Source organism: Chroicocephalus ridibundus, chromosome 4, assembly GCF_963924245.1.
Source record: "Chroicocephalus ridibundus chromosome 4, bChrRid1.1, whole genome shotgun sequence".
Taxonomy (NCBI): domain Eukaryota; kingdom Metazoa; phylum Chordata; class Aves; order Charadriiformes; family Laridae; genus Chroicocephalus; species Chroicocephalus ridibundus.
In genome coordinates, this window is record NC_086287.1 from 83,500,372 (window position 1) to 83,525,606 (window position 25,235).

At 37.0% G+C, this 25,235-nt stretch overlaps 1 protein-coding gene across 3 annotated transcripts in view; it reads left to right on the forward strand.

The window, feature by feature from the left end:
- Nucleotides 1–22,940, forward strand: part of DPY19L3 (dpy-19 like C-mannosyltransferase 3) — a 35,919-nt gene extending 12,979 nt beyond the window's left edge. For 2 of the 3 annotated variants that reach the window (XM_063334533.1, XM_063334532.1), the window contains 12 exons: nt 316–450; nt 2,116–2,247; nt 3,297–3,398; nt 4,207–4,280; nt 4,526–4,684; nt 6,212–6,334; nt 6,700–6,811; nt 7,339–7,395; nt 13,105–13,187; nt 20,391–20,523; nt 21,234–21,392; nt 22,036–22,940. In XM_063334533.1, the coding sequence (XP_063190603.1) occupies nt 316–450; nt 2,116–2,247; nt 3,297–3,398; nt 4,207–4,280; nt 4,526–4,684; nt 6,212–6,334; nt 6,700–6,811; nt 7,339–7,395; nt 13,105–13,187; nt 20,391–20,523; nt 21,234–21,392; nt 22,036–22,197 (1,431 nt within the window). In that variant the 3' untranslated portion in view covers nt 22,198–22,940. Of the gene's footprint in view, nt 1–315; nt 451–2,115; nt 2,248–3,296; nt 3,399–4,206; nt 4,281–4,525; nt 4,685–6,211; nt 6,335–6,699; nt 6,812–7,338; nt 7,396–13,104; nt 13,188–15,404; nt 15,500–20,390; nt 20,524–21,233; nt 21,393–22,035 lie in introns of those variants that run through there. The other variant, XR_010071026.1, reaches the window with a different exon arrangement.
- Nucleotides 22,941–25,235: the final 2,295 nt, after the last annotated feature.

Consider the following 25,235-nt stretch of genomic DNA (forward strand, 5'->3'; position numbering starts at 1 on the left):
TAGCATAGTAAAACGCATATTGCATGTTAATCTATGGGCTGAAACTATTTGAGATCTCACCATTTTCTTGCAAGTGCTATTACAATGGCAAAATACAGACATAACTACAAATGTGTAACTCTCAAAAAAAATGTTCATTATCCTCCAAGCAGTTATTGCAGGTAGAAAACTCATATTAATGTTTTAAAAATGGATTTAAAATAAAAAGAAATTAAGGTGGTTTTGGTGGGTTTTGTTGGGGTTTTTTTGGTGGGTTTTGGTTGGTTTTTTATGAAGGAAACTGTAAAAATATAAAACTACTTTGCCTCCTTCCAGAGATTGACCCTTATGGCTATATTCATAGCAACGTTTCTCTTTAGCCTGACTTGGCAATTTAATCAGTTTATGATGCTAATACAAGCATTGGCATTATTCATACTGGACTGCTTTGACATGCTTCCCACAGCAAAGGTAAGATCATGTTTGGAAGTAACCAAACTTTTCTTTTCTACCATAAAGCTAACAATTTTGGAGGTATTTTACTAACCGGTGGCCTGGATGCTTAAAGCAAAAGATTATACACTGTGCTGCTTTGTGCTTTGAAGTAATGAGGGTGTATATAACCCAAGTGTAAAAATGAATAATCAAAACACCACTGTTTCTGCTTTTTTTTCAGCTGATACTATTTCACTTTATGTAATTCACTTTTGTTGTTTAATTTTGCTCTGCTTTTGTTTAGACACAGCTATGTTTTGGCACTGTTAAGAGATTGCTTTTAAACGCCATCATAACAGTTGACCTAACACCACAGCTTAAGCATGTCCTCTGGATGTGGCCAGAAAAAATAAAAAAAAAAAGTAGCACAAGAAATCTTTGCCTAAGATGAAGTCATAACATATGAATATATGAATTTTGCCTCAATTATTGTGCATCCCTGTTTGAAGGTTAGGTGTAAGCACTGTACCACAAAGAGAGGGAAGATGATAGACCAGAGAAGCAGTTATCTTTCGTACACTGAAATTCACCACAAAATAACAACGTCGTCACTGAACTGAATGAGCCAAAAAGTGAAAAAAAGTGTTACTAAGACGATAACGAATCACTTACGGTCAATCTGAGGAAACAGAAATATACTATAGAAGATGAAAACATTGTCTTTGAATGTAATGTCACTGTGAAATTCTACTGAGATTATTTTAGCCCTTGTAAAGCTTACACTAGTTGAAAAAGGTTCTAGCTCTAAGGAAGGTTGCAGTAGGATGAAGAGTGTTAATTTCATTTTAAATTTGAAGCAGACTTGAATATTAGTGATTGTATTAATTTGACTGAAAATTAGTATGGTGGCTGCATATCAAAATAAATGTGGTTTATTTAACAGTTTCTAAACTCTTAATTATATCTGCAAATGTAGGCTGCAGGTAGCAATTAATGTGACTAATCAGCTACCTTAAAAGCTGGCAAATTACCAGCTTCATCCTGAATTATACTAAAATGGACTTACTGCACCACTGTTATTCCATGTTAATTTTCCAAAAGTGCTACTTAAAACTGTTGGAGTTTGTTGGGCCATTTGGTACTGATTTACACCACTGCTGTGCAATCAGAATCTTTGTGTCAGGTAAAATTTATGTTCTGGTACCACTGTATCAGAAAATCAGCTGGTTGTTAGTGTCTGCATTCAGCTCAACATTCATAATAGTGTAGTGTAGCTCAAAAAATACTAAACTATTATTAAAAATTCAGAGAAATCAGCTAATGTTTGATGGCTGAACTGCACTGAGACATGACTCTTTAGTCATAAAGACGTTAGAGAGGCTACAGAAACAGTTCTTTGATGAAAGAAAATACAAAACATCTTCCAAATATTAAGTATTTAATATTTTCCTCACTGTGCAATTGCTTAACTCATCTACTTTGATATAGCATCAGGCTTCCTTAGGTATAAAATATTAACCAAACTAGTTCAGGATGTAAATATAGAAAGGATATAGTAATGGCTCAAAGCGTAATGATGTAGTACAAGACGATATATTTTTTGTAAAAATAATTGATGTTTAAATAAATACTAAAACATATTCAAAGAAAAACAGCTGTGACTGAAGTTTTATAGGCATAAAAATCTCATTATTGTTACAGGTTACATGGCTCTATATCATTCAGATTTCTGGATTGCTGCTAGTGTGTGTCCTACAGTTTTTTAATTCTATGATTCTTGGATCATTACTTTTAAGTTTTAATGCTTCTGTCTTGATAGCAAGAACAATCCAGGTAGGTACCAAAATATTTTTGTGGTTAGAGTGTGATATATATAGATAAATGGGTAATTTATATGCATTATAATCTTAAATTACTAATACTAATTAGAGGAATTACTATAGCATAAAGCAACAAAAACATTGCATGATCAAATAATGAATTCAATTACACCTACTACAGCATAACCAAGCACATCAGACACCATAATTCTGTGATTGCTATTAACATTTATGATTGTGCAAGCTGCAGTTTGGATCCTGCAAAAGAATTGTATAAACGGACTTTACACCTGTTTCAGCTGGACTTGTTTTGGATTTATGGATCTGCCTCCAACAAAATATTCTGTGCGAACTAGGCACATGTCAAATTCAGTTTACTGAAATCTATTGTTTCTTTCAAAGGTTGGGATTTTTTTTTCTTCCTGTATTTACAGTTCGTTTTTTTCTGATACTGACACTGATGACGGCCTCTAAACAGAATATATGAACTTACAGGGGCATTCCTGCTGTCTCTCACTCGTGACCTTTTAAAATCAAGACGGTGTTTTTGATTATGAGACAACGTCTGCACCTATTCTAAATTGCCTGTAAGCAGCCAAAGAAACATTCTCAGATCTGAAGCTTTGAACTGGAAAATTGCTCAAAATTCTACAAACTGACAGAGCCAAAAGACACCTTTTCCACCTAATGGCTAGGTATTTCAAAAGGCACACAATACTACTGAAATTAGGGGAATCTTGGAACACAACCACAGTTGCACTGGGTGCCAGCAGTTGTATAAATATAATGGGGCCACCTCTGAAGGAAGGCTATTTTGGGTAGTTACAAAACTCTGCCAGATCAATACACTGGGGAGTTTTTGTGATATTGCCTCTTCAGTTTTGTGGAAGAAATATATCTTTATTCTGGATACTTGGTTACGTATACATTTTTGGTTACATGAACCAAATACAAATCTGATCCTGATCAGACTTAGCAGACAAGCTATTTCAAATAGTCTGTGTTGCTTTTGTTCGAAATAAGTACAAACGTAGTGAAATATTAATACTTTCTTCTTTCTAGAAAAACCTAAAAAAGGGCGGCTTGCTTAACAGGCTTGTGCAACTTATCCTCCATGTACTATTAGTCTTGTGCTTCACTCTCCTAATAAATAAATTCATAAAGGTAAGCAAATAATTTTTAATATAGAAACTTAGAAAATGTATTAACTTAAAAGCTGTTTGTTAATCATGTACAGTAATATCATTAAATAAAGACTGCAATGAAATCTCATTGCATTTCAGAGTCTGTTTTAGAAATGAAAGATCATTTTGCTCATCTTTTTGGTATAAATATTAAAACATATTCTTAAAACTTCATAAATTAATGCCAAATAATCGAATACATATTCATAACTTGAAGCTCACCTGTGATTTTATGACAAGTACAGATTCATACTGTATTCTGATACTGCTGAACATTTCCAAAGTTTTTCATTGAACTTAATTTTCAGTTGAATGCGGTTAAAAATGAATACTTGTTATAAAAATGTTGTAGACCACACCACACTTTTATTTGCTTCTTGTGCACAGAGGTATCTGCAGACATTAGTGACAGTAACGCTTTTTTTTGCTTTTGAGTCACTTCAGAAGATCTATATCAACAGGTTAAAATTTAGTACTGTGGAAATTAAAAGTATCACAGTGAGATGTGATAAGTCATTGAATTAAAAATACAGCTAAAACCAACTTGTCCTGGATAATCTTTATCTGTAAATAGAAACTAATCCTAATAGATATTCTAAAAAGTAAGTTGTCCTTTGGACCACAGGACTATAATTACAAACTGAATGCTAATTTGATTGCAGAACACCCTATCTCGGTAAACCTCTGTTGCTTCATGCTTTCATTTAAATGATGAAAAAACTGTTTACAGTGTGAAGCTTAATTTTTTGACTTAAAATATAATTTCCTTTCTTTTTCCCCTGTCATAGAAAATTCTTAATCTGGAGTCAGATGAACATATATTCAAATTCCTGAAAGCAAAATTTGGATTTGGGGCAACAAGGTATGATTTAGCTGCAATTTTACTTTTTTTTATGACTTCATTAAGTGAAGGCTGAAGGTTGTTCTCATTTAAAATCCTGGTGATAAATCATGGATTTTTACCTCATGTTTATGTTATGCATTTTCTTTCATAATAATCTGCACAACTGTGGCTTTATAATTGTTTGGGGAAAAAAGTAAACTTTGGTCCTTTTTGACACCAAGTTATGAAATACATGATGACAAGGATTATTCTTTTTCCTTTAGAGATTTTGATGCTAACCTGTATCTTTGCGAAGAAGCTTTTGGTTTACTACCATTAAATACTTTTTCAAGACTCTCGGATACGTTACTTTTTTGCATCTACGTATTTGTTCTCTTCCTTATGACAGTAGTAGCTGTAATTGTTGCCTTTCGGAACCTCAGGTAAAATATGTTTTAAAAATAATTCATGTTTTTATCAATTTTCTCTTCTTCAACAGGCTAAGGAACTGACAGTTGAATACAGCAGCATACAGTATTACTTTCCACAGGTACTAAAAAACCAGTAGGACATATAATAGAGAGATCAAGCAAAAATAAGAACTTCCTATTAAAGCTAAAAATGTAAAGGATGTAACGAGATTAAACAAAGAAACATTCTTCCCTAGATTCCTTCAAGCTCTTTTGTTTGCTGTTGAAGTTTTTGCAGTATGTGTAGGACTGTTTGGTTGGGGTTTTTTGGGGGGGAAGGTAAGCAAGGGAAGGGTGTCTTTATAGAAAACAATGTTAGTTTCTTTAGTTCATCCCATTTTCCCTGTGCAAAGCACTCCCAATCAAAGATCTCCCTGGCGGTATCCTCAAACTGCCCAGAAGTGAGCTAGGATAGTCTGTGCTGAACTTCTGTCATCTGCGTGAAGAAGCGGGAGTGGCAACTGCACCACCGCTGTCACTTCCTGTAGTTAATCTGTAGGATTTGCGGGAATTTATGGAACAATAGAATAAAATTAGTACTGAACTGCTATTGAAAAAAAAAAAGTAAATGATTCAATATAGACCTCTCAGTTTTACATTTACAACCTGGGCAGAAGTTAGAAGGGATGATATAAAACTTGATTAACCGAAAATTCAAGTGTCATGTAACTAATGCCACTCATTGCAGGTTTTATGGAAAACAGGATAAAACAGGAAGAGAAAGAGGGGGAGGGAGAGGATCTAAGACATTCTGGTTTTGAAATTGTTATGATAATTGTGAAGTCATAGTCATCTATAAGGTATTTTGGTACTATTCAACCAGCCTCTTAAAAAGCTTACTGCGTCAATCAATTTTTAAAACAAACAAAAGACTCTGCGGCATTTATTTTCTGTAATCCTAAATGTAATCCCAAACATGACCCTAAATTAACACTGCCCAGTTATCTCAGTTATCCCCCACTCAAAAAAACAGGGAAAAACCGCACACATTTAAGCAGCTTCTTTTTTTTGATCAGCCCTCCACATACATGCACAGGACTAGTGACATTGAGCAATAACCACTCCTTTCAGCACTTTTTTTCTGTAAATTTCCTTCCAATCTGCAGCTTTAGTAGCATCCAGATATACCAGCACAGCCTCACAAAACATAGCTAAGTTCTTCACTCTCATCAAAAGCCCTGTGAACCCTGTGGGAGTAGCTACTTCAAGCAATAAACAAAGCATGCCTTTCTGTAAACATTTTATCTCATTCTAAAGCAGCTCATTTAAACTGATTGCCTTTCCAGAAAACCAGATATGAGAATAAATACCTGATGCTGCAGCAAGTTGGGGTATTAGGCTTAATTATATCATAGATAGAGTAGAAGATTATGGACTGATGGCAGTAGCATTGCTCTTTAGCATAAGAAGGATTAAATACTTTTAAAAATGCAGACTACTATATGAAATATGTTACGGAACTTAATATATTAACACTTTTTTTTTTTTCTGTTTAATTAGTGGTTCAAATCAGGTCCAGTTAATGGAAAAAGTGGAAGAATGCACAATAACACTGAAACCTGATGCTGCTTACAACTTAATTCACACAGTTCTTTTTGGGTGTCTGGCATTAAGCACAATGAGGTATATTTTTTTTTAAAATTCTATTAAAAGCTTTTTTAGACGATTGAGTATATTTGGATAAGAGCGTACGATATGCTGACCACAAGCTGATAGGATCATGAACCTTCTTTCTCTTCCTGGTGTGTTTCTGCTTGTAGACCGAGGCATTTCCCAAAATTCTGCCAAAAAGAACATTCGAAAGTTTGGGAGCAGAGATGTTCTCAAGAGCACATAGCAAAGTGCAAAGTCAGTCTTTTACTCAGTTCTTTCGGAGTCCTGAAAGTCCAAGAAAACTGTGTTCAGAATTTCTCTAACGTAACTGCTCTCATCAACACAGCTTAGCAGAGCTCCAGATGGTCAGCAAAAACTTGTCTGTGTTCTTCCAGAATGAAGTACCTCTGGACATCCCACATGTGTGTATTTGCATCTTTTGGCCTGTGCAGTACGGAAATATGGAAACTTATCCTGAAGTGTATTCATCTCTACACATCACGAAGGGTTAGCACTATACTTAGAGCATTTCATGAAATTTGTTTTTGCTCCATATCTAAACCAAATCAAGACTCAGAATTATAAGGCATCTGAAATTAATATTGTTTGTAGTCCTCAAATTGGATATCTATGAAGTACATTTGTATAAATTTAGTAAGATGTATTTTCTAGTGGTTTCTATATTAAACAATTCCATTTGAATACACTAGATGGCAATATAGATGTGGCTATGAAAAATAACCACAATTTTACTAAAAAAGTCTTAGTCACCATATTAAGAAATCATCAGTAGTCTTGGAAGACCTTTACTCTATTATAGTGAATGATGCAGTGTTTTCCACATTGTAGAACACAGATTTAAGTATATAGATATAAATGCATCATTTGTGGTGAGTCTGTAGTAAGGGTTTTACTTGAAAGCAAAATGAGAATATAGTCTTAATAAATATGTCAGATATCAATACATTAAAAATTAAGTCTATCCAAATAAATGTATCATCAGAATAACCTTTTTTTTTTGTGATTTCTCTTAGACACATGTGATTAAGTATTCTATACCAATAATTACATTGCTATACATTTCATATAAGGTAAGAATTTTCTTTTCCTCTATGTTTTGGCATCTTTTAGTTGCATGGAATATTCCCTGTCTCATAAAGGGATGTTGTTTTATAAATAGCTACATACAAGATCTGTAGCTGAATTTTAAAAATTGGGATAGACTGACTGAAGTGCAAGTACCTTTATGCATACGAAATTCTATGTAAAGGATCAGTTGGCTCACTTGATCCAAAGTAGTTGTTCATAGATACAAATGTTTGCTGATTGTCTGTGTGAGTTACCAGGCGTGATTTACATGCACGATGTTGTGGAAATGTAAGTTGTCTGTTTTGGTTTTAACTAGCTTGCAGATAAAATGCAGGTTGTTAAGTTGTGTAATTCATTCTAGGAGCAGAAATAATCATAATGTTCTATACTACTGTGCCTCATCTCATAAGTTTTAAAGTACAAAATTGTTAAACTAGTCAAGTACTTACCTTATGTTCAGTCTGTCCAGAAACTAATTATCATAGTCAAACGTTTAAATGTAAATACATAAAATATATTTAAAACAATAACATGTATAAGATTATTCGTCTGTCATAGCGGTGAGATTTAGAACATTGATTTAATGGGCATACCATTCTTCTCATCTGTATTTACAAAGACAAAAAATTCAGATGCTATTTTAATGGGGAAGTTATTTCTGCAGTACCTAGCACGAGATGAGAATATTTCTGTTAAATAATGACCTTCAGAGAAACTCAAGGTGAATTTTATTATTAAAGTTAAAAGTGTAGTAGTAAAGTGTAACAGTTAAGAAAGCTGCTAATAGAGTTCACCCTGGAAGTCTGTTTCCCCTTCAAAACAATGAAACAAAAAGTCAAAAAAGACTGTAACAGTTTGTTTAGTAAAGTTACACTGATGTATTCCACTTAGATTTTCTTATTATTCTGCAAGAGAACTTTTTAGGATTTTTTTTTCTTTGGTATGCTGGTTAGGGAAGTCATTTACTATTTTCATCATCTCTGAAAATGATAGAAATGCCTTTCTTTTGATGTGGGTGATGCCAAGAGCATGACATTCTAATAGATAGTCTAATGTGACAGATCAACTAGTAATAATTTTCCTCCCACTCTTCATGAGTAGATGTGAAGTTCCTAAATCCTGTCAGATTCAATTCTGAAGTCAACAGAAGTCACCGATTTTCATAGACTTTAGATCGATCATTAATTGTGCTCAGTCTGCCTGAAAAGCCTCCTTTTTTTGTTTCTTCTAAGTACAGGAAAGAATTTTTATTGACACTAAAAATACCATTTTTCAAAGTGCTCAGTGGGAATAAAGAAATATATCACACCTCAGTACTTTATTTTTTTTTTGCCTTAAGTCAGTTCTTACAGTTCAGCTGCTGGAGGAGCGGGTATCTTTTGTGCGTGTGTCTCCTCTGCAAAGCTGTGAGAGTTAGTGAGCCTTCAGGAGAGCAGCCTGCCTGACAGACAGGTAAAGCCTGTCACCAGATTCCCTGGCAATGGTCAGAATAAAAATTCCTACAGAGAGAAATCCAGAAAGTGTCGATTCCTTCTGTGAGAACGTTTTTATAGATTCTCTCTCTAAAACCTTTAGAAACAAACTGACAGTGCAAGTAGATTTCAATAACGGAAGCTACTTATCTGTCTCCTTTCCAAATAAGAATTTATCTGTTCATGCACTAGGACTGCTCAAATTGCACGAGCACCTTGCACATTCACTGTGAAGTTTAACTCATCATCATGGGTAGTTTTCTTGAACTACTAGCAGTGCAATTTCGTATTTCTTTACTTGTTATGGTTACGTTTGTCAGAAGAACTATTCTTTAGTGCCATTCCTCAAAATAGGAGTTTTATGGGATTATTAACCTAATCCTGAATAAGCTAATGAAAGCCTCTTTTGAGGCGCGTGGTTACCACAGTCCCAAATACATCAGTTGAACAATAATTTACTGAGAACAGAAATGTAGCTACAGTGCTAGCTATCTTTCGGATTTCACGTATAGTATGTTTTGAGATCTACAAGATCTGTATTTCTGTTTACACAAATTTTCTTCATTAGTGTAGCACAAAGGTCTTTTAGATAAAATGAAAGTGCTGAAGTATTTCCATACATACTTCAGCTGTGCTGCAGATAACACAACACATATATAATGCAGTACTAAATATTGTTTATGTTTCAATTCATACTCTTTACAGGTAAATTTCAGCTGTATCTGTGTCCATTGCATTTAACCTCTCAACAGCATAATAGCCATCAATTTGTGTCTGTATGTCAGTCATTCCTAAATATATTGTTGGTACTTAAAATTCCTGAGCTTCATCAAGTCTATAGTTCCTGGTTTTGCCAAATAATCTTGATTTTTCTTTGCTAGCAAACTGTCCATTCATATAATTTCTCAAGTTGCATTCTTATCTTCATCATGGACAAGTCCTTTTCCTCCGAACATATACATTTATTGCAGCACATAGCGCAACATAAACCAATGATCTGAGCAGTCTTCGGCTGTACTGAAGAGCTCCCTGTATGTACTGTATGTATTTATCCTTTAAACTTAAACTTTGTAAGCTTGACAGCTTGTAGAAGAAATGACAAAAGAAAACGTCATGTTTATTTCTATTCGTAATATCTAATCCTGTTTGTCTAAGGAGATTCTTAATTTTCATTCTTAGGCCAGCAGTAGCTATAAATAATACAGTAGTACTTGTTTTTCAGTTAGACTCAGAGACTAAAGAATTAATGCTTACACTTTATGAATTCAAAATAAGCATCCTTGTATTTGAGGAGTACTAAACAGTGAACTGTTCAGCATCTCCAAGTTTGTGGCTAGCACAATTGTCTATGTCTGGCATTTCTAGCTAGAATGAAAAACGTAGGTTGTTTGTGGGGAAAAGCTGCAAGCTTTTAAGAATCTCTGGGTTCTTGTCACAGTCATTGAGTTAAAAATTGTCAAGTGTATATCCTCAAAATATATATTTTGAAATAGCAACTATTAATAAAGTACACTGAAAACCCAAAGCACACTGGACATTCAATAAGAAACTTCAGCATTGTTATACTAGATGAAATCCATGATTGTGAGACAGAGGGATAACGAATGTGAAAGAAACCTGAAACCTTTCTACAATACAGAGAGTTGGGGTAATGTTTTCACTCACAAGAGACATAATTTTACTCCTGAAAGTTAAAAATTATCTTAACATTCACTAAGGAGCTAGGGTAGGGGAACAAATAACTACTTTAGAACCTAAATCTCCTAATCAGTTTCTTGCTATACTTATGTCATCAAATTCAGAGTTTGTTATTTTGTTTATTTTTGCAGATTCTAAGTCTTAGTGATATTTTTCAATGAGTAATTACATACCTTAGGAAAAATACTCCCCATTATCAGTTTAAAGTATGCCACCTTTGTATTTTCTTGGCTTTGTTTTTGGTTTTGATGCAAGTCAGAAATAACATTTCATCCTACCTTTTCCTATACAAGTATTTTTGAAGCCTTTTGGAAGTCATGAGTCCTTAAGATTGTTCCGGTACAGAACAAAATCCCTGTGTTGCTAATTTAAGTCACTTGACAACAGGTTCTTTTTCTGAAGACTTTGACCCTAGAGAAGAGCATGTTACAAGTTGGAAACCACTTTTACATACCAGTCATTATTCTGAACAGTTTGTTACATCCCTGGTATACTCCATCTATTCTTTTTAGCCATTTCTTGTGTCACGGTACACTTCTTCCTCAATATGACATCTACTTGATTTACAAGACAAAGTAGTTATATCAGTGTTATTGGTCCATATTTTTGGATGCTTTACTTTTTATTTACTTTGTCGTTATTATTCTATTGTATTCAGAACTCCTGAAGTTCCTCAGTTTTCTCTTGGCTTGACTAATGAAATGTAGCGTTACCTGAAAATTTTGCTACATCAGAATTCTCCTTTTAAATTCAGTAATAGCAAGTCCCACTACAAAAATTTTCCTCCAGCAAAAACCGCTTGTTCTCACTCAAAAGTTGCAGTAGTTAGATATTGTGACTTGAAAAACCTATGTAGATTAGCGAATGCCATGTAATAATCCCAGCATTCAGTGGAGAACACAGTCATTAGATTCTCAGTAGGTTGCAGCAAGATCTAGAAGCAAAGCAGAGCCCATTTCTTTCTGTCTCCAGGCTGGAGGACTCGAAGCTTTCAAAATGTTTAGCTACCCAGGGTAGTTTAGTAATGAAGAGAGGAAATTTTGATTCAATATGAGACTCTACGGTCTCGTTTCACAACTTCTTGATTTATTTACTAATCTCTCAAGATTTCCTGAAGAGCAGAAATATGTCTAATGCTACTGTACTTCCCAAAACTGTAAGGTTGTGATACTGCCATAACTATCTTTTATGTGTTTCTCAATCTACCAGCCAGTATTACTTCAACAAATATATCAAGTAAACAGTTACACTAATAAGTATCTTAATCGGCCCAATTGTATCTCCTGCTCCCCAGTCCTCCTACATAATTACAGTTTTAGTGAAAGGGTGCGTATTTTTGCTAAGTAGTTCAGCAGCATCACATTCAAATTCCTTCTGAACTCTTGGATGAATATTATCTAAATTGGATGATTTATGGCTTTTTAGATTATCAGGCGGGTTTTCTTACACTTTTTTCCTGTGACATTTCACTTTGCAAGCCAGCAATCCTTATTATCTAAAGAAAGCAGCTTTGGAATAGGTTTCACCATAACATCCTCTGTAGTAAAGACTGATGTAAAGCAATCAGTTAGTCATTAGCATTGTCGTTATCTCTCTTAATTGCTCCCTTTTGCCCTTGCATATTCACTAGCTTAAACAAGAACAAACCCTTAAATAAGTCTCAGTTCTGTTAGCTTTTTTGGGGGAGGGTTAAGCTTTTCAGAACCAATTTCAATACTTATTTCTCTCTTCCAAATTTGATTTATGTATTCTTTGTCTTCAGTAAATTTTCAAATGTTTTCCCCCAATAGTCTGTTGGCTGTTGCTGTTCAGTCACACTTCTTTTTTTCCTTCAGTGGTTCTCTTAATTCAAACTTCTGAAATGCCGTTAATGGCATTCACAGCACATCTAATGACTTTAACTTCTGATACAGATTTCCTACCTGTTTTTTAATGTAGTTGTAAGTTGCCTTTCCAAACCTAATGTTAATTGCTGGGGCCCCTCCTTCTCCTGTAATCGTAGGCATCATTCAATGGCTTGGCTGTTACGTATTGAACTTTTGCATGACACCCCTTTATCTTGTTCCTTTTCTTAAAGCTTGGTCTGTCCGGAAATAATTTAAGACATTAGCATTCAACCTATAGTCCAGGGAACTGAAATGGTTCGCTCGTAAAGTCGAGACAATGCACAACAGTCATATTTGGTAGCCACTTTTAGTTTCCCATTGATTTTAAGATACAAACTGATATTAACTAGTAGAGTTCTGGAAACCTCCAGTGAGATGTGCATCTGAGAAAAGCTGTTCTTCTCAGGCTCACCACAACGGGTAACTCTGTTCCTTCTGCTCATCTGGCAGGAGCTGCAGGTCTCAAACTCTGCAACTGTGTATTCATACTGCAATGCCAGCCACCTGTCCTCCGTGAGAAGGGTCGATATCCTTATGTCTTGCAACTTAGCCGTGAGCTGGGCAAGACTAGCTAAGAGAAAATAATATGTTTCAAGATCCAGAACTTGTTTTGTTCATTCTGTCTTCAGTTTGTTTTATTTTGTTTCCATTATAGTTCTGGCCCGGAATAATGGATGAACTGTCAGAGCTGAGAGAATTCTATGACCCAGACACTGTGGAGCTGATGAACTGGATTAAGTAAGAGGATTTTTTCTCTATTTAAGTTAAATGCTATTTGTGTAGATCTAATGTTCTTAGTTATAGTGTTCTCCTTATTTGTCACAGCTCATCAGTGAACTCTAGTGACCCATGGAGATAGTTGAGGATGAATGGGCTATCAGGAGGTTGGCATATTAACGGCTGCGGAGAACAGTTATATGCAGCGTCCCCCGGGCTGCTCTGCTCTGGCATCATGCTGCTGTGTTGCATGTGTGTCAGGGAACCAGTTGACTCCATTTGCTCCCATAAATACACATAGCTTTCCCAGCCGAAAGAGGTCAGTTTGGAGGTGTCAGGCTTCTTCCATCATATTATAGCTACCTCTTTACATTAATAGACCTTTGCAGTGAAATAATTTTATTTTTACCTCCCCCCCATCCTGGTGTCCTTCTCTTTTCAACCTCATAATTTTAAAAAGCCTACAGTTGTAAGGCTGGAAAATCTGTACTCTACAGTCCGTTTCTTGAACTTTAAAATAATCTAAATTGTTTATACTTATTATAGTTAATCCCAATATATGTTCTAAACCATAAACAAAATATTTGTAATTGAACTTGAACTTGCCACAGCTAAGCATAGGTGCAAAGTCTTTCAGGAGTATGAGTTCGTCATTCCAACCCCACCTCATCACTTCTGCTTTCTCACAGAGCATAGGAATGTATTTTTTAGGTGGAAACGGTTTGGAACACTGCATATAGAAGGTCCTGAGAAAAAGAGCCAAGTAGGATGTTCCCTGGAGGACTGTGAATTTAAAGGATCTGTTCTCTAGTAACATACAGCACCCACTGAAACCTTGCAGGTTACGTTCTGAACAGAGAGATTTCTGGGACTTATTTATTTGGAACTCTGGCAAAGATTTATTAAAAAGAAATCAGATTCATGTTCTGGAGGAAAACATTCTGAAAGTAAATCTGAATTTACTACATTTGACATTGAACTATTTGAAGTGTTTTCTAGGAGCCCCAGATTGTGGTTTCATATGCAATCAACTTTAGTGAAACCAGTCGCCCAGCCTATTCTACCCAGAGCAACATATTTACACTCCATAATGATGTATTTCTGTAATCCATAAACTAGAAGGAGTAATTTAGAAGTAAAATATATTACAAGCCTTCGCTGACTTATTTTGAAAGCAGGCCATGGTTTTTTTACATCATTTAGAATTTTTGCAGCCATATTGACACGTTTTTGTGACTAATGTTTACCAGCCAGTTCCATTTAGCACTACTGTTCTATTAAAAGATGGTAAATATCTGATAGTTCAGGTCTCCTGTGTACAATATATAGAGTTATATATAGATTTATACATAAAATATGCATGTGGAGTTATTCCCAGACATGAACTGGATTTGACTGGATCCAATGAGAATAATTTTTCATATGTTCTTAGTGCTGAGAATGCTAAACTGGCGCTTGTCCGCTTTTCATTTTAAGTCATGACAGACAATTACAGAGGGAAATTTCCTACTTAGAATTTATTGTGTTTAGAAATATTATTCCTGTAAAGAAGAGTTAATTATCTATGCTTTAAATACAAGTCAACAAAATTTATGGTAAGTTTGTCAAAGCGGGACAGATTTTCTTAAATGGATGTGTAAGAAAAATATTTTACTCTACTAACACTTGATATTTCTGCTGTAGTTAATGATCTGTCAGGGTTCACGTCAGGAACTAATCATTCATTATTAAAACTCAGTATGAGAAGCTCTAATTTGTCATGTATAGCAGTGAATTAGGAATAACTCATCTGTCTTGCAATCTCTCCACAACAAGAAAACCCTTCTATCTGCTTAGATCTAAGTGCATATTAACTTGTCCAAATATACAGTCTGAATAATAGACAACTATTAGTCTGTCCACTGTGAAGTGTCTGCAGATGTATTTTTTACTCTTCCCCTTACTAAAATTACCATAGCATTTTCAGGAAGATGTACTGGTTCATATCTTTACAATGAAGTTACTGCATAGTATTGGACTGCAGCTATTGCAGAGCACAGATTTTTACATAATGACCTTGCATATCCCAGTCTCTTGCTTTTTCCTACCCACAACCTCATTTTCTCAACTTTAAAAAAAAAAAAAAAAAAAAAAAAAAGAGAGTCAAGAAAGTCCTGCCAGTGACCCAGGGACAGTTCACAGCTGTGTTCCCAGATGGGAGGTATATTAAAATTCTTAGTTTTGGTCTTTCTCCCTAAGACAACAGGAACAACATGCTCATTTGTGAGATGGGGAAGAATATCAGTAGAATGAGCAAATCAATAGCGTGAACTTCCCTACTCTGTTTACTTCTGGTAAGTGTTTAAGAAGCAATGTCTTCTGCCTTTAAAGGGGAAACCTGTCTAGAATTGTGGAATATTTCATAAGCAGTTATCGAAAAGCTTCTTAGAAATCTCAGACAACAGCCAAAACAGCGGAAAAGTTAACTGAGACTGAGATTTGGCAGAGCATAATTGTATGTCAGCTGTATTTGAATGAGGTCCCCCAGCTTGCCTGCTGGGGACAAGCAGGCAAATTTTTATATTAGTGGAAACCCCACAGATTTCCAAAAAGCTCCTAAGGTTACAAAAATGGGATACCCATGTTTCAATGGTGGTTCTTTCATTTAGTAATTTATATTAATGGCTGTATTTTAATTTCAAGCCAGCTGTAAATTTTAACTCTTCGCTCTTACTTAACTGCCTGATTTTCAAGGGTAATCACACTGAAAGCAACACATATTCCAGACTTTAAAGGCAATCTTACACTTTTTTTTTTTAACTATTGTTCTTAAATTCTTGGGCTTATCCTTCGTCATTGACTGATTTGTCAGTAGAATTCAGGCATGATAATGCCTGAGAACTAGGTTTATACCAACGGTGTAGGTGCACTCCTTTACGTGAACAAAATATGCATGCATAAAATTAGAGGTTGGGACTAACAAAAATGCATCTTGTTGCTCTTTCTTTGTGGCTGTTGTTTTCCATTTTTGCAATTTTCAGTCTTTCCAAACCAGAGGGAAAAAAAAGAACCATGACAGTTTGACTGAATATGCTTTACTGCCTATCATTTGCAGCTAAACCTGTAGTATTTTAATACAGCATTCTGCAAATAAAAAGACTTTCTTTTAAAGAAAACAAACAAACCAACCTGAAGTGGCCTATTTGAGAACACCTTTTCAGAATCTCCTTTTCTCAAACTCCTTTGCTTTGTAGGTTCGTATCACACCCAGGAGCTAGTAAAGGAATAATCTGAGATTTGTCAGATTTTATGGGAAAACCAACTACAGAGTTCAACTCTGGAGGACTTTTAATAGAAAAAGCCATTTTATTTCTAATGATGTAACCTATAATTGCAATGTTGGACATTTCTGTAACACTTCCGTAAAAACAGCTCACAATAATTCTTTAGCAGCTTGATAAGAGAAAGAATTGCTACCACTTTGAGAGTCTGTGCAAGTTAGGCATAGATGTGCAGTACCTGTAAAACCCTTTTATTTTTAATGAGTTATTCTCTAAATTCTTAAGTGTAGGTAAAGAAAAGCTTCATACGATGTATTATAGTGCTTAGTTTACCCATTAGTTCAGCTGTAATTAACTTGTTGAAAGCTTAGAGCTTCAAAAATAAATGAGATTATTTGTTCAAAATGCCATCAGGTCTGCTTGGAATGACATTTAAATTATATAATGTAAATCAGTTTGACCTGTAAGTCCTTGTCATTATTTAGTGACATTTTGTACAGAATAAATTGTTTGCAGGCTGGGCAGTGTGGTATGGAGCTTGGCAGAAAGCTATAAAACAAATTATCCTTTCATTTTATACATCATTTGTTCAGACATTTGTAAAAATTGCTTCGTTTTTCTATAATAGAGAAGTGTCAGTCAGTGGTTTGAAGCACATGAGCTGCCGTGGATACAGAGCGCAGCTGACTCGGGTAGAAGTATTAGAAAAAGACACTTGCATAAAATGTAGAAATTATCCTGTACCTGAAAAATATTAGTTAATTGTTGTGTCTCCCTCTGGTGGCTGTTTCAGAAGATAAATGCTCAGTAACAGCCACCAGCTGAAGTTCTTTTAAGATGTAGTTAAGGAGGGCAGACACTGCAAGAAGCTCAGCATCGCCTTCCAAGCATCTGGCCACAGCACTGAGATCCAGTGAAATGCCAGGTTTGTGTTCCTGGCATTGCCAGTAAAGTGGGGGAAAAGAGTCCTCCAGGAGCTCTGGCAGCAGCACAGGTCAGTCTGGGAACGGAACCCTGCATCTTCTACATTTTTGACAAGCATTTTTACCAGTAAGTTACAGAAAAAGGGCACCATCACCATTTCCTCTAGCTAGCTTCTGTAAGAAAAGAGGCTGCAGGCTGTTTCTTGGGAACATTTTGTTGTTGTTTTCTTGCGGTTTTGCCTTTGGTACTTGTTGTGGGGGTTTTTTTAAAGAAGATTTGATTCTGCAAGTTTGCATTATATTGGGCTTTTTAAGAATCAGAGGGGCTGGATGGCCTTGGTGAGGCCAAGTCAGGAGACGAGTCCTGCAGAGCGTTAGGAAATCTGAACTAATCTTGGACACAGAAACAGACTTTTCACGCTAGGAAGTTTCCCCAGCCCAGGCATAAGCAGAGAAACATGTTGAAGTTGCTTTGAGAAATGATAATTTTCACGTAGGTGTCTAAGCCCTACCAAGTCCCTCTACGAGCCTCGTCCACGTTCCTTTCAGCTTAGCCTAAAGAACGGTGCTTTCCTGCAGATTTGGGGATGAGTCCTCTCTGACAGCTTTTCATTTGCATAATATTAAGTTCTAAGATGAATTCATTTCTTTTAATGAAACATTTACTTCATGACACTTGTGGCTTTGAGTATTTTAAGTAAAAAAAGAAAATTTTAAAAGAGATTAAATATTTTTAGACTTTAAAAATCAAACTGGTTTTATAAACTGCTGAAAAACTAGTCTATCAGTGAAGTTAAACCGGCCTATTAATACTATCTCTGTTCTTCCTAGATGAGATTAATGTACCAGTGCAAAAATTTTTAGGAAAGGTTTGTAATTATTAATTCATTTGCTAAGCATAATCTCTTGAGAGGCGATAATAAAATTTAATACTTGTCTCTTAACATTTTCAAGCTGCTCATGGAGCTTAAAGAAGGCTGAGTATATAACTGCAGTTTCAAAAGGCACCCCAAAGTGTCACCATTACTTGACTAGGACAGGTGCCACACGTGCATGGACGTGGATGTTAGGCAACTATTCATGTTCTTTTCTAATTTCATTTTACTTGATTTAACATATGCTTCTTTCTGTTGTTTTAGTCTTCATAGAACTTTTCACGGCTATATGCTTACTAAGTGCTAGAAAACACTTAAGCATACTATGGCCATTTTTAATTAGCCTAATTACAGCAGTCTCTGTTGCCTGACATTTTTAATTTTATCTTTTTGTTGTGCCCTTCTGTTGTGCCTTTACATGTATTTTAGATTGTAAACTTGATGGGAAGAAGGTGAGCAAAAAACAAAATCATTTTTTCATTATGGGTATTTCATAGAATCATAGAATCTTCATGGTTGGAAATGACCTTTGACATCATCGAGTGCAACCATACACACACACAAAAAAACCCCAACCAAACAAAAAAAAAACCCCTATAATCTCTGCCACTAGAGCACACCCTGAAGTGCCAAATCTGGACGTTTCTTAAACACCTCCAGGGATGGTGACTCAACCACCTCGCTGGGCAGGCTGTCCCAGTGCCTGACCACTCTTTCAGTAAAGTAATTCCTCCTAATATTGAATCTAAACCTCCTCTGCCACAACTTCAGACCATTTCCTCTGGTCCTGTCATTATTCGCCTGGGAGAAGAGGCCAACCCCCACCTCTCTCCAACCTCCTTTCAGGTAGTTGTAGAGGGCAAGGAGGTCTCCCCTCAGCCTCCTCTTCTCCAAGCTGAACATGCCCAGCTCCCTCAGCCTCTGCTCATATGACCTGGTCTCCAGACCCCTCACCAGCCTGGTAGCTCTCCTCTGGTCACGCTCCAGCACTTCAATGTCCCTCTTGTACAGCGGGGCCCAGAACTGAACACAGTACTCGAGGTGAGGCCTCACCAGTGCCGAGTACAGAGGCACGATCACTTCCCTGCTCCTGCTGGCCACGCTATTCCTGATACAAGCCAGAATGCTGTTGGCTGCCTTGGCCACCTGGGCACACTGCTGGCTCATGTTAAGCTGGCCGTCCACCAGCACCCCCAGGTCCTTTTCTGCCGGGTAGCTTTCCAGCCACTCTGCCCCGAGCCTGTAGCGTTGTTTGGGGTTGTTGTGACCAAAATGCAGGACCCCGCACTTGGCCTTATTAAACCTCATACAGTTGGCCTTGGCCCATCGATCCAGCCTGTCCAGGTCCCTCTGTAGAGCCTTCCTACCCTCAAGCAGATCAACACTCCCACCTAGCTTGGTGTCGTCTGCAAACTTACTGAGGGTGCACTCAATGCCCTCGTCCAGATCATTGGTAAAGATATTAAACAAAACTGGCCCCAAAACTGAGCCAATCCTGAGATAAGACGACTGTTGTTTAGGTAATAATTCTAGACTTGGCTTTGAATTTCAGATGAGATAACGATGCCAATAATTGACAGCGTTTCTACCTGGCATCTTCTCCATCCGCTCCCCCCGCCCTGCTCTTTGCAACTGGGGTGACTTTTCATAATTTCTCTCCCACAGTTGTCGGAATAGAAGGATTAATGTCTCACGTAACAAAATCTTCATTCCGAGTGAATGGTGAATGCCAGGACAGTAACAAGAAGTTTTAGCATTCAGATTAAATAATGCTTTGTATATAGAATACCTTATATATCTGATACAAATCTAAGCCACAATAAGTTTCTTGAAATATTAAGAGAATTAGGATGTAGAAATTTACAAATATTCAGAGGGTATATGAACCCAATATAAAATGTGGAAGTACTTTGAAATTTTTCAGGATCATGTTTACCCTAAATTTCCTCATAGTCCGTAGTAAATTTTTTATTTGCAGTTAGATAGTATTATCGTGATTTATCTGCTTCATATTTGAAGAACACACAGTTGCTTGAACAGTTTGCTCCCTGAATAGAGGAGAGGCAGAAAAATATTTTTTCAGTCTTTTTTTTCCTTCTGATGTGTAAGAAGCAATGCAAAGATGCCCCTGCAGAGACTTCCTCAGACTTATCAACATTTGTTTAGGTCAAACACTCCAAACACAGCAGTGTTTGCTGGGAGCATGCAGCTATTAGCAGGCGTCAAACTGTGCACAGGACGGACATTAACTAATCATCCCCATTATGAGGATAAGAATCTGAGAGAGAGAACAAAACAGGTAAGAGTATCCTGATTGTTTAAATTAATTCCTATCGATATCGGCAGCTCCATTCCAGAAAACATACGCAATCTCTAATGGCACCTTGCAAATGACATGGCCTGATCTGCTCATTGAACTGACTTATTTTCAGATACAGTTCCAGCATTTAACTTCTGTGAAACTCGTGGTACTTTGAGCATCTGCAAACTTGCTTCTGGCAGCTGGTGTGTGTCTGAGTGACTGTACCCCGGTCACTTCTGAGTGAGCTGGTTTGGGTGCTGGTGGCATTAATAGATCCTGCTGCCCAGCTGGCATGGAGCATTTCCCAGTTTGCCTGATTCTCCCTTCAGTTCCCAGGGCAGCACGTAACATCTTATATAGAAGCCACCTTGAGAAACCCCTCGCACAGCTGGGGAGATGGTTTTAAATTAGCCTTTCCTATAATTTAGACATTCTGAAAGTTTTACAGGCATCTGCCAAGGCCTTTCTGCAGAGAGCAGCACCATCCCGTGTTTTTGTAGGCAGCAGCAGTACTGCTCGTGCATCATAGTAGCCATAACATAGAAACTCTAAGTGGCTACTGAATAAAACATTTATTTTAATTTATTTTTTTAAGTATTTAATTCAAATCACATGGATTATCAATCTAACTTCTTTCTCTGATTCAAGATAAAGGAATCATGAATGAGCAAACATGCGTCTTAGAGCTTAGTTTTCTTCTTCTATAGATTTATCAGATCTATGCCAAGAGATCTCCTGAGGACGTTTACAGAATTCTGCGATCCTTTGGCACAGACTATGTGATCCTAGAAGACAGCATTTGTTATGAAAGAAGACACAGTAGAGGCTGTCGGTTACGTGACTTACTTGATATAGCTAACGGCCATGTAAGTATTATATACAAAATTTCTAAAGAAAATACGTTTTGCTTAACTTCTTTTTGAAATAGAGTTACGATTTGAAGTAGCTTGGGCTGTTTCCACTTCATCAGGAGTGTGGGAAGTAAAATCTAAGGCAGCCTTTAGACGTTCTCAGAATCGCCAGATTGAACGCTGCTTGCTTTTAATGGTGTTCGATAATAAAAAAAAGACGGAATTCAGCCTGGGCAAAGTTAGTAATCACTTCCTGATGAGCTTCAGGTTAGCAGTGCACAAATAGTGTTCCCTTTCAGAGTGTAAATCACTTCGTAGCTTGGGTTCCCTCAGGACCAGAGGACGGTTGTGTTGCCCCACTGTGTCGGGGAGTTCTGAGGCGCTGCTGGGGCTAACGTGGACCCACAGCAGACCGCACAACTCGAAGCAGATACGTGCCTCTGACGCATCAGCCTCATCCATAATAGAGACAATACTAGACATCTCACAGGTTGAATGTTATTTTCTTCCTCCCACATGTTTCACACAGGCACTGTTAACAAACCTGGCCAGCCTGACCCTCTGCATGCGTTGTCAAGGGTGTTTTTAGCTTCTTGCTATTCCCTGTAACTGTGAACTGGCTAAAGGTATTTCACCGGTCTCTTCAATTTCATTACAGATCATGGATGGTTTGGGAGAGAACGAACCCGATTTGAAACCTTCATTGTATCCTCGCTTCTGTGAGGAAATTAAAAAAAACCTGCCTTCTTATACCGTACACTTCACTAGAGTGTTTCAAAACAAAACATTCCACGTTTACAAACTTGCTAAGCATAAATAACATTTCCCACCACGGCTTCAAGTTCAGTATTATACTGCTAGGACCCACGTTAGAAAACACAGAAGTTGTTTACAAACGTGTTACATTTGTAAGACATTTTACATTCATGGTTTCTTGTCTAATTGCAGTGATTTTTTTTTTAAGACAGTTTAGTTTTGATAACGTTCTTGATGTTGCCAAAATTTTCATAGATTCATAAATAAACGCTAGCAGGGACCATTCTGATTATGAAGTCTGACCTTCTGAACACCTAGGATATAATTGTTTTCCAGTTTTAACTGATTGGAAGACACAGAGAACGAGCAGCCCACCTGAGCACAGCAGAACAGCTGGCCCGTCGGGTTCTGCTCAGCAGTTTGGGTTTTTATTATGAAGTGATAGAACTTCAATGAAAGCAGGCCATGCTGCTCCTACACTGAGTAGGCGTTATTCTTGTGAATCCTGAAAATAGTCACAAAAACGAAGTTTTGTCTTACAATCTGATCCTCTTCGACAGATCCGTGTGCTCTTTTAGTGCCTCTTTTTTGACTTCTTTGGGAATGTGTGCGGATATGAGTTTCCAAGCTTGTGAGTGTGAGTGCAGAATCAGGGAGTGCAGAATCAGCCAACAAGTTGGAAGAGTAAAATTTCAATCATTGTCCCACATTTTTAGTAACACAGAAACATACTGTTTTATAACGTTAAGCATTTAATGATGGAGTGTTACGTATTTCTAATGAGAATAAAGGTTGGAGCATGCTTGATACATGTTGCATGTTTGTATCCTCGTAAAATGCTCAGAACAAAGGAAAAAACAAGTTTCTCAGCTTGGATTCTCACACCACTGGTTTTTGTATTTAGTTTCTGAACTACAGGGGATCCTTTTTCTCCCCATGTGAATTCCAGGAGTAGGATGCCAAAATTGAACACTGCCAACCTTACAAAAGAAAAATTCATCTCTAAAATCAGCAGGGAACTTAGGTATTTAAAATACGTTCAGGTATTAGAGTTTTGCTTTATGTTATTTCACTCACAAAGCTGTATATTTCAGCACAAAATCATTGTGTCCTTGCTGTTTATCCTAAAAAATAGACCACAGTTATTTTAAATTGACTTGGAAGATTAAGAGAAGGCAGGCCTCAGTTCTGAGAAATTTGTGATTTTGTTTGTACCCTTTGTCTTTTTGCTGGCTAGAACTTTGTGAATTGCATTGACTGTCTAAATGCTATCTAGATAACACGTGACTTTTGCTGTGTTTTAGCGCTGCTTTGGTTTTATATTGAAATTAGAGATGAAATCTGATTGAAAGTCTAACAGTACTCTCCAGCTTTAATTAGACATCCACTAGGCTCATTTGTTTCTTATGAAAAACAGAATTGTAATAATCAAGTGCCTCTAGGCCAATGTTGAATTAACATTTGAACACCTATAAGAGTGTTTGTGGCCTGTGCAAATAACTCGGTTATAATAATTACCACTGCAATTAATTTCCAATGATGGGAAACTTAAAGTGCTACTGATAGCAAACTCCGCATTTAATTTAATCAAGATGTGTAATGAGATTAGCTTTCACAACTGAGCTGTGTTCCAATTCCAAATGATTTAAATGTTTTCCCTTTTCAGTTGTACTGGGGTAAATTGCTGAAGAGCTGGAGATGGTTATGTCACATGCTCAAACAATTTTATATTCAGTAAATACTCATTAAACAATGTTCAACATCCTTCTGCACTTGCGTGCTAACACAAAAGGCAAGTGTGCTTTAATCAGGCTGTATTTAAATCAAACATTGACAGTAGCCGGGTTGTTAAACTGAGCGGCTGAAACTCACGAGTAATTTCTAGCCTATAGCCCTTAATGAGGTTGGAGACCACTGCAGTTTAACAGAATGCGGTAATAAAACATTTTAATCAGCATTAAAACTTTAATTAGGCCTGTAATGATGCATGCCTGTTCCTGCTGAAAGCACGGGTCAGTGAATTCCTCAATGAGTGCCTTACAGTAATTGAAAACAAGCACACGTAAGGTAAAGTATGTCTAGGCTGTATTGTCTTATTTTAAAATGTGGTTGTATCTTTCTTTAAAGGTGCAGTAACTTTCCTCTGATTGACGTGAGGGAGCCCGAGAGCCGGTGGTACCCTCTCACTGTTAGAGCTTGCTTGTAGGTAACAGCTGAGACTAAGTCCTCACTATAACAGGAATTATTTTTAAATAGACCTTTTTCAAACGTAGAGTCTCTAATGTTGCCAAAGGAAAAATTTAACCTTTTTGTAGAAACTATCAAGTGCAATTTTGTTTCGGTTTTCTTTTTTCTTTTAAAACAAAGTAAGACCCTAAGCCACCGTTGGTCTTGGGAAAGCATAAAAAGTAGCACACCAGAAATTTGAAGCATTAGATGCAGAGTATTTTGGAGACTGCTTAACTCCTGCAGTTCACAGTCTGTAAAGCCTAGGTAGCTTGTGACGCTTTTACACAATTCCAACAATTCCCGTACCAGAGAGATGTAATACTAAAAGGGAAGGGCGTATTTCAGTGACTACGTAGTACAGCATTCATAAGACCAGTGTCCTTAAAATAGTAAAATGGAAAATGCCAAGGAACAGAACCCCTTACCAGCTCAGAGGGAAGCAGCACAGGCACCAACACAGCACTCGAAGAGAGGGAGCAGCTGCTTCTCTGTCCCTCGTTTAAAGGCTGTCCCGCCCCAGCAAGGGCTGCTGGGCAAGGCTGGCTGGGGCTGGGGCACCGCGGTGACACCTTCCCTCTGCCTGGAGTGGGGCGTAGGAGGCTGAGGCTTCTGGGAGGTGGGTGGTGGTTTAGTGGTGTGGTCGCTATCTTCGCTACTTCCTGTGATCTATACTCACTGCATTAAAAATGTGCCATTTTTCAAAAAATGACTTGACCCGTTCCTGAGCGACGTCACCCTGATGCACCTTATTTCCAAGCAGTTGCCGTGGCATCACTATTTCACAGTATTAAGTGTCGGCCACCCCCAGAAACAACCCTCGTGGCAATTTTCTGAAATCTCACAAATAACTGGCAATGGGAATGGCACCACCAT